This window comes from Phaethon lepturus, unplaced genomic scaffold, assembly GCF_000687285.1.
Source record: "Phaethon lepturus isolate BGI_N335 unplaced genomic scaffold, ASM68728v1 scaffold15841, whole genome shotgun sequence".
In the NCBI taxonomy this organism is placed as follows: domain Eukaryota; kingdom Metazoa; phylum Chordata; class Aves; order Phaethontiformes; family Phaethontidae; genus Phaethon; species Phaethon lepturus.
This window is the reverse complement of record NW_010519956.1, coordinates 3,660-13,278: the sequence shown is the minus strand read 5'-3', so window position 1 is coordinate 13,278 and position 9,619 is coordinate 3,660. Positions and strand designations below refer to the sequence as shown.

Here is a 9,619-nt window from a genome sequence, read left to right as displayed (position 1 = left end):
TGGTACTACCCTTAGCAAGGTGCTGCCAAGCTGTGCACCACAGGTATGTGTGTGATACAGATAAAGCGCCATGGTTATCAATTCAGTCCCGCAGTAGTGGTGGCCAAAATGAAACAGCCAGTGGGGTGGATAACTGCTGGCTCCTTTGGAAGAGGAGCGAGGTAAGGGCACTGAATTTGTCCCCTGTCCATCCGGGTGCAGCTGGTGTTTCTAGCCAGGTGGAAATGTAACACCATGAGCTGAGGTTTGCATGGGTGCTGTTGTGATGATGAAAACTCTACTCAAAAGGGCAACCACACTGGGTGCCCCTAGAGTGGTTCCAATCTTGTGTAGCTCAAGTATCAGGGAGAGCTTGAGTTACCAAGTGCACACATGGGGAAGTTTCTTCTCTGAAGCTACTGAGAAGCAAGGGATGGGAGGTGTACAGACAGGCTGGCAGGTTCTGTCTATCCTTCTCCTCAGGGATAATTTATATTTGTGAGTAAATCCTATTGTACTCATCTAACTGAAGACTGTCTTTGGTTTTTCCCAGGTTGCATGAAGATGGCAAAAGGTGGTGATGGCATACGCATCTTGCAGGGTCTATTAGTCTTTGGGAATGTAGTCATTGGGGTGAGTGAAGTGGGACAAGTATGGGTGGATGCTTCCTTCCAGTATGACACTTCTTAAAACAGCAGTTCCCAGCCATGAAATCCCTCTTCACGTGTGAAGCCTACACATAAATAGACCAGTAATGCATGACAGGAGGGGTAAAGGAGATCTGTGCTAGCTGATCAGTTGGGTGGGGAGGGGACAACAAGGGACAGCAGAAGCTCATCCACAAGACCAACATGAGTTGTAGGGGAAGAGCCCTTGCCGCTGACCAACATCTGTCCAGCCACCTTCCTCCATATAGTGATGGGAAAGGTTCTGCTAATTCTTTCTTAATATCCTCAAGTCCTAGGCCTGACTTCTCAGGTTTAGACTGAGTGAGTTTTGCCCGCAATTCTGTGAAGGCATAATACAAGAGAATGTAGAGTTGGACAGAGGAGGGGTTGAGTAGCTCCTATTTGGCAGGAAGTTAAAGGAAAGGAAAGCCGTCTGTCTTTTTCTGTCTCTGCTATTTCTTTGGGGAAGCTTGATCTAATGGATTTCCCAAACTTGCACTTCTCAGATGTGCGGCATTGCCCTGACAGCAGAGTGCATCTTCTTTGTGTCCGATCCCCATGGTCTCTACCCTCTGCTGGAAGCCACAGAAAATGATGACATCTATGCTGCTGCCTGGATCGGCATCTTTGTTGGTTTTGCACTCTTTGCTCTGTCTGTCCTTGGTATCATTGGAGTCATTAAGTCCAACAGGACCTTGCTGCTGGTGGTAAGTGTAGCAAAGTTTGCCTACTTCTTGCTGCCGAACTGAAAAAATGCCACTTTACTTTCCCTGCTCACCTTGGTAATTACCCACTGAGCAAAGACAGGAGTCACCTTGTGGGACACCACAGCCATGATCAATAATAATCTTTGGCCTCTTATCACTAATAAAAGCTGTCTCATGTCCATTTCTCTTCCCACATTTCATAATGTTCTTGGATTCAAAGCATTTGTTTCCTTCTTATCCCAGTTTGTGCCCCTTGTACCCTCTCCTACCTCCTATGCTACAGCCTTGGTTTTCAGCCAAGACACCAAAATTCAGAGTTACACATGCATGAGAAGCTCTGGAACCAGTTTGAGGGAATTAATGTTGATAAGCTAAAAGGGAGGTTTAAGCTGACTGGCTTGGCCCTGACCTTGCCCTGCAGCAATGCAGAAGCACTTGTGCAATCAGATGTATCTGGGATGCGGTTTAGATTGTTGTTTCTCCCCACCCCTTGCTGCCTTTCAGCTGTCATATAGCATTCAGTCCAGGGGCTGTTAAGTAATGACTTCTGTACATGGCATTGGTATGTGTTAGTATACCAAATATGGGTGCAAGTAAGAACATTAGACATCAGCAGGCAGGCAGAAATTACAGGGGTGGGGACAGAAAGCTTTGGATAAGCTAAGGACAATGTGAAGATGTGAACAAATCTCTGTACAATTTCTTACTTAGTCTTTTAGGTTGGCAGTGGTGAAACCTAATTGGTGCTTGCATTAACAAAGGGTAGAGCTGAAAACTCTGGAATCCACTCTCTCCTGGATTAATGTGGGATGGCAGGGTGTCTGTTTTAAACGAGAGACACGTAGAGATCTGAACTCTTGTGCCAGGGAATTTTCCAGCAAACAGCTGACGGAAGAGAATTCCCTTAACTCCAAATTTTGGTGTCTTGGCTGAAGCCCAAGGCTGTAGTATAGGAGATAAGAGAGGGTACAAGGGGCAGAAGCTGGGGTAGGAAGGGAACAAATGCCTTGAATCTGAGAAGATCATTATAAAATGTGAGAGGAGAAATAAAGACACGATAACTCCAAAGGGAATATGGGAAATGTTAAAGGGATTGTACTGAGAAGGGAAGAGAGACAGGGAAATAAGACTGTGAGAGGTGATCCTCAGGATCTGTTTTCATGGAGGCTCTTTGCTCACAAAGTAGGTGTGCTGAGGAAATCTGATGGTGCAAAATCAGGAGGATCTGAACGACACCCTAAACTGCCCCTTCTGTTTCCTCAAAATACAAGCTCTCCTGCTAGAAGTGAACAGCTTTTTGCTGAAAAGCTTATAGCTGGCAAGTGGAAATGGAAGGAGGAGACATGGCACAAGCAGAAGTTGCCAATGAGATGCAACAAAGAAAAGAGCAAATGTTATTCTAGGATATACCAGGCAAAGTATTTTCCATAGGGGCAGAGTGGTATTAATGCTGTCTATCTCCCACAGTATATTATTCTGATGCTGATCACTTATGCATTTGAAATGGCTTCTTCCATCACAGCAGCAACTCATCGAGACTTCGTGAGTATTTCTTTCCTCACATATTCTTGCAACCACGCTGGGAAACGTTGCAGTTCTAGGGCACATGGTGGTCCTGTTCAGTGTAGTAAATGGCCCATGTGGTGGTACAGTGTAAACTCAAAGGACTACTGCTGAGTACTATGACCCCACATGGAAAGTCTCCAACATCGTTATTCTAATCAAGGAAACAACTTCATTCTTTATAACATTTTAAAATGTTTACAACCTTGTAGTTAAGGAAATAATAGCATGGGTTAGCTGAATCATCAATACAGTGTTTAGCCTTTCAGCTACAGACTGATTAATCTATCATACATGCAGAAGACAAATCTTCAGCTTTGCCCCAGGCAGCGTTACTAGTGAGAGAAAGATTACGTGGGTTATTTGAGATACTGGTAAGGAGGGAAATGACTTGTGATGCTTTAGTTCCAAGCAACGTACCAAATGTAACCCACAGTTTCTGCACATCTCCTGTGATCTGAGATCTGGTAGAGCCTGTTTAAGAGTTGCGCTCAAGGTCTACATCTTTGTTGCTTCTGCTCCTCAAATCCTGCTCTTTAATCTTCTGTGTGTAAAACTGGGGGAGAAGCAGCATTCCTGTTCTCCAGCAGGACACTGAAAAAAGCAAACAAACCCACCCCAAGTATTTGCTTTACATGGCCAGTTATTTGCATAGTTCCTGCATTCTTCTCTGTTTTTTTTCTGTAGCTCACTCCAAATCTCTTCCTGAAGCAAATGCTGGAGAGGTATAAGAAGTCAGAGACAGACAACAACAACGACAAATGGATGACCGAAGGAGTCACAAAGACATGGGATAAACTCATGCTTCAGGTAGTAATAACACTGAAAACTCTCACTAATTACTAAATGCTCTGCAGCCCTGGAATTTCAAGTCCTCCTTGCGGCCGCTGAGTAATAAAGAGGATGGCATCTGCCTTGAACCATAGAGAAAGTCTGGCCACACTCCCCATTTTGCTCATTTATCAGATGGCAGACTGTGAAAGGCATGCATTTCAAAAATCTCTCCCGTAAACCTGTGGTTAATGCCTAAGCAGCCATGTGCAGCGTCCAGCCACGTGCAGTGCTTGTGACCTGGGCCCATAAAGACTGTTCCCTTCTCTTGCCCCACAGAACCAGTGCTGTGGGGTGCGGGGCCCCTCCGACTGGCAGGAGTACATGTCTGCCTTTCGTGTCATGCACAGCGACGCTGACTTCCCTTGGCCACACAACTGTTGTGTCATGGATGCCCGAGGATCTCCTGTCAACCTCGATGGCTGCAAGCTTGGAGTCCCTGGCTACTATAACAGCAATGTAAGATCCCCTCTGCATTTTCGAGTTAAAAACGTGTGTTGGTCAAAAGCACCTTGCTGGAAGGGAAGGAAACAGTGAATAGCCTTCCTCCTCCATTGTAAGCCACAGGTGTTCAAAAGCTTTCTGGAGGAGAAGCAACACCTGGGTCCTGGCCATGTTGTTGAACACAAGATAGGTTGTGATAAAGGATTTTCTGATAGAGAGAGAACTATTAAGAAAACTCTCACAATGCCACCAGTAAGAATTGTCATCTCGAACACATAGATGGATAGCAGCTAGATCAAACTTAGCCCAAAGGTGAGTGCATACAATATGAGTGAGCAAGTCAACAGTTCTCCTTCTCAAGTTAGAAATTTTAAGTAGATAAGCTTGTCCTACTCAGATTGCTGGGTCATCAGCATCAACTTCTGCACTAGAAAGAATTTCTAGAAGGCATTCATGTTTCCAAATCTGCCTGCAGCTTCTTGATTCTGGAGGTCAACTCTGTGTTGGTTATATATGTATACTTGGCAAGTGAGTGGCACAGGAAGTTGTCTTTGAAGAGTCTGAGATGGGTCTACTTTGTATTTGGAGCTAGAAACAGGTGGGCTCTCTGCAAGTTGTCAATAAGCAGTGTAGCTCTGGCTTGTCTTCTTGAGAGCCTGTGAGCTACCCAAATTGCAAGAGGAGAGGAGCACACCACCTCAGTCTCTCTCAGAGGTAGATAAGCTTGTTGTCTTGCAGTACAAGCTCAAAGCAAGTGTTGATTCATTCACGGTTGTCTTACAGGGTTGTTATGACGCTATTTCTGGACCAATGAACACACATGCCTGGGGTGTTGCCTGGTTTGGTTTTGCCATCCTCTGCTGGACTGTGAGTACTTAATATTTGCCTTTATTTCCTTTTCTCTTTTCTTGATAATCCACACCACCCAGTTGGGTGGAGGTGGATAACAGGCCTGACACATTTAAAATGTCTGTAGATCATAGTTATTCATTTGTCACCAGTCTGCCTGTAGCCTGTTCCACTAACAGGGCTACATTTACAAATTCCCCTCCATTCTGGCTTCCACAGGTGAGGAGCTAGATGGCCTTCCAGCCTGCTGTGGCCTGCTGCCATCTCAACAATACAACACAACAAACACAGCTTGCAGATACTTGTTTGTGAAGGGTATTGGATCATCTAAACAGTAATCATGACAGATAATTCAGTTTCTAGTTCAAAGACTTTTTATGAGTGTTTTAAGTACTCAGGGTTCTGCAGCTTCTTGACAGATAATCCCCAGTGAGCTGAGTGAGCCAGTCAAGTAGTTATGGCTGCACATATCTTCTTCCTTCACTGTGAAGCTTCTGTGCAGACAAAATGCTTTAAGCTTCCTCTGCCTAAAGAGACTTTGCTTATCAAGAATTTCTGTTGCTCTCTCCTACCAGTAGGAGTAAATGGGGCTGGGGGACAGGTGGGGAGAAGGAAATGGGGAGCAGAGAAACTTAATAGCCTTGTCGTTTCAGTTCTGCGTCCTACTTGGTACCATGTTCTACTGGAGCAGAATTGAATACTGAAGGCCTGGTGTCCTCAGCACTGTCCTGAAGCACCGCTTGAAACTGCATTCATTTGTCTCCTGCTCCATGCTTCTTGTGCCGTGGAGAATTTGAAGACTTCCCACTACCTCTCCCATATATACTTCTTCCCCTTCAAAAACTTGACACACAGAGCTGATGACTCCAGGAAAGAATCTTTTTGTCCCTTCCTTGCAACTTGTTCTGCAGCCTTAATGTCTCCTGGCTGAGGCACGATCCTTCTTTCGCTGTGCAAGAAATCCTTGGAGCATAAGATAAGAAGTGGTCTGATTTGTTCTGTGATGATGTCAGAAAGGAAAATGTCCATCCACACGTGCTCCAGAAAAATTTCTCTAAAACTAGGATGAATGTAAATTATAATGCTAAAGGCTCTGGCAAGGGCTATGTGAGCAAAACTGTAACCTCCTGTGACCAATAAAGACGGATGCTGCAAGGGAGAAGACTGCAGACCTCTCTAATATATTTTATCGTTCAACTTCTGTTCCTGGTCTCTGTCACCCGGCATAAGGCAGATTCTCTAAGAGTTTAAGTGTGTCAGCAGTAAAGACATGTCAGAGATAAAAAGTCTGTTGCTAGTCAAGCCCAATAAAAGGCTAGCTCACTCCTCAGCAATATGCTGCCTATATTCAAGCCTGCCTCCTCTCACTGATGAAACTACTGCATGCGCTCCTACCTTCGGAAGTGCCAGTCCAGAAAAAGCTCCTCTTGCTAACAAGCGACTCCTTCAAAAACCTGTTATGTACTCCACAGAAGATTTCACACATCTACAGGCTAGAATTTGTGCAGAATACGAGGGGTCCTGTGCTGTAGTTGGCTTTGTGAAAGTGGCTGTCCCACGCCCCTAGATTACTACGCTTCTTGCTTCAGCTACCCGCATGTATATGGTCACGTCCCGTCTGTACTCCCCCTCAACATCCCTGGATCATGCAGGACAAATGGCAAACGATGGCAGAGAGTAACTCTTGTGAAACATGCAAGCAAGGAGCTAACTGAACCAAAACCATTCCTTGCATCAGCAGCTACAGTTCTCACTTGGTTCAATAGAGGCTGTTTACTTTGGCCCAGACTGATCCAGTGTCTTTCCCAGTGAACAATTCAGCAGTTATGTGTCATGTGAAATATGCTCCTGCATAGAGCGTTTTAAGGTGAAGCCTCTTCCTAAGGTGTACTGGTTCAGGTCTCAACATTTGCCAGCTGCCTTGATTCTTTGTTTTTGTATATTCTCCAAAATACTAATTAAAAAGAAGTGGAAGTGAACTTTTTTCCTTGTTCAAGGTTGTGTGTTTGGGAAGGGGAAACGATGAAGGTCTGTATCTGGGATAGCTGGGGCAGTGCAAAGGCAGGTTTTAAAGCCCTGTAACCCCGTCCTGAAGATCAGAGTTCAAAGCACCGTGACGCACAGTGCTACAGAAACTCTGCGGCTAAGTAGTCCATCACCAGGGTACTGGGGGAGAGAAAGAGGCAGCTATGAGGATGAACAACTTGAAGGAGAAACAGGTCCCTGCAACAAGGGTTTTTCGGTATGAGTGTGCCTTTCCTTTTTCAGAAAGGAAAATCCCCTGCGTGAGCCACTCCACTGGTTCAGTGGGGTGGTGACTGTCTGTGAGACCCTGAACTCGCAGCAATTCCATAAGGAAATTAGTCTTCAGCACTTTTTTGTGAGACTCAAGGACATAGATAGACCATGGGGACTGTGTATGGAAGAGGTCTGGGTTTGGTTTTTAATTATTGCTCGGTGTGTGTGCATATGTTGCTGAAAGGTACAATAATACCTAAATCTAAAGAAATCTAAAGAGAATCGGTGTCTGCGTAAGTTAGGCAGCAACAGCAAAGGCTCAGTTCTTTCCTACTTACTGTGAACTGCAAATCCCTGCCGACTGCAGAGAGGAGAGAAATGGGGGAGGAGGGACAGTGCAGGCACATAGCTTCTGTCCTTGGCCAAAACCCCCCAGTCATGGCAGCCTTCGTGGATAGCTGCACACCTGCGTAAAGATCTCAAGTTATTTCTGAAACTCAAGTAGCTCTGCAAATGGGTGAAACAACTGGCTATGGGACTTTCTATAGACTAGCAAGGCGAGGCCTTCTGCATACAGAGGTGGCTGGAGATATGGCCTGTAGAAAACTTCAGGACCACAGAAGCAGGTAATTTCAAATATTATTTTCTTCCTCTGGCCTTTTGCTTCACATCCAGAGGTCTCTTCCTTCCTGCTACATCTAAATGTGGTGTGATTATAGCACTGTACTCAATATAGAGAAAATGCTGCAAGATTTTGCAGAAGAGGAACTGAGACTACTTTGAATAGACTATTGCAGTATTAACTGCTCCAACCAGTTGCAAATTATACTATTGACCTATCGCATAAACAGCAGTTTAAGCCAGTAAGTTTGGGTTCTTCTAATTTGCCTTCTGCTTTCTGAGCTTTTTCCTCATGTGGCACACGATGAATTACATTTTGCAAAAATAAAAGCTGTGATGAGCAAATCTGGGCAATGGCAGATCTATGCAGAAGTGCCAAGCCTGCCCCAGTGCAACCAGAAAAACCCAGTTTTATCTGCCTGAACTTAAGGAGGAGGAAGACTGGACTAATGGCAGAATGATGTTGAGCAGGCTTATGAAAAATCCTGCACAGCTTTTTCTGGTTTTTCAGCTTCTGAAGGTTGATTCCAATCTCTGCGAGTTCCCTACCTGGGATGCCAGGGGAGGGTGAGGAAGGGATGGAGTCCGTGACAGGAATGGCGGCGAACGAGTTCATGTGTTGGCTAAGGCTTGTAAAGAAATCCTGGTCATTCTCAGCTGTTTGGATTGCTGCCTAAAGGTATGGGTGTATGTGGTCTTCAGGGCAGGCAATATGTACAGATGCATGAAAACTGCTGGACTAAGAAAGGATGAAGAAAAAAATTCTTCAGGTGAAAGCTGTGTGGTTTGTTTGCAGATTTGCTCTGTATGTTTCTTCTCTGTAGGTGTGAATATTCACTGTTCTCTCCTGGCAAAAAAAAAAAGCACGTTTCAATTCTCCCACGGAGTTACCAACTGTATTTTTAGATTATTAATTTATTGTAGTACTGCCAGCTCTGAGAAATCAGCGTCTCGCTGAAAAACATCCTCTGTTCATACTTGACAGAGCAGCGCAGCCTCCAAGCCAACAAGAATCCCAAACCCTCAGCTGCTCCCCTCCCATACACACGCAAACAGAACCTGATCTCTTCCACATTGCTGAATGTTTGTGGCTGGCAATAGTGAAGGTCTCTGTTCCCTCAGGCAATGGGGCTGCCTTAGTGTATTTTGTGCCTTGCCCCCATTTTTCCAATGGGCTTTCCTACCCCTTCCTCCTTTCCCCTCACTACTTCTTCTTCTTTCTGCATGACATCTCCCTGCATAGACTCTCTCAGTCCCTATTTCTCCTTACCTTGCTGGTTCATCTACGACATACAATGCCCACTATGTGCCGTGCTCGTATCTGGCTCACTGTGAAAAGCAGCACCAGGCTGTCGCTGGCGTTTGCTGTCCTCTGACTCAGATGATTTATCCCCCACCCTGCTCACTGCCCTGGTGTCTTAGTTTTTCACATTCCTTACAACAGAGACTCGTGCCAAGCAAATGTTTATTGGGACCAAGCATGACCTAAAACTAGCTCATAAATGAAGCCTCCTTCTCCCACCCCTTGGCAGCCCTGCCCTCTTTGGCAACTGGGGAAAGCCTCTGCGTCGTGTGGTATGTTGGGAACCTCCTGCAAGGACTCTCCCTGTAATCTCAGGCGCCTATCTTTAGGAGATCCGGCTGCATGAGGAGTTGAGGATGACTGCTGAGGGTTTATCCTCAACAGGAAAAAAAGGTGAGGGTGTTTCTGGCCATGTT

General features: G+C 45.4%; 1 protein-coding gene across 1 annotated transcript; it reads left to right on the top strand.

Annotated features, from left to right (window-relative positions):
* Window positions 1–537: 537 nt before the first annotated feature.
* On the top strand, window positions 538–5,824 carry UPK1B (uroplakin 1B). The gene is made up of 7 exons (XM_010297230.1): window positions 538–612; window positions 1,154–1,354; window positions 2,822–2,896; window positions 3,605–3,727; window positions 4,028–4,207; window positions 4,976–5,059; window positions 5,695–5,824. The coding sequence occupies exons 1-7, from the start codon at window positions 538–540 to the stop codon at window positions 5,743–5,745; spliced, it is 789 nt and encodes a 262-aa protein (XP_010295532.1). The 3' UTR covers window positions 5,746–5,824.
* Window positions 5,825–9,619: the final 3,795 nt, after the last annotated feature.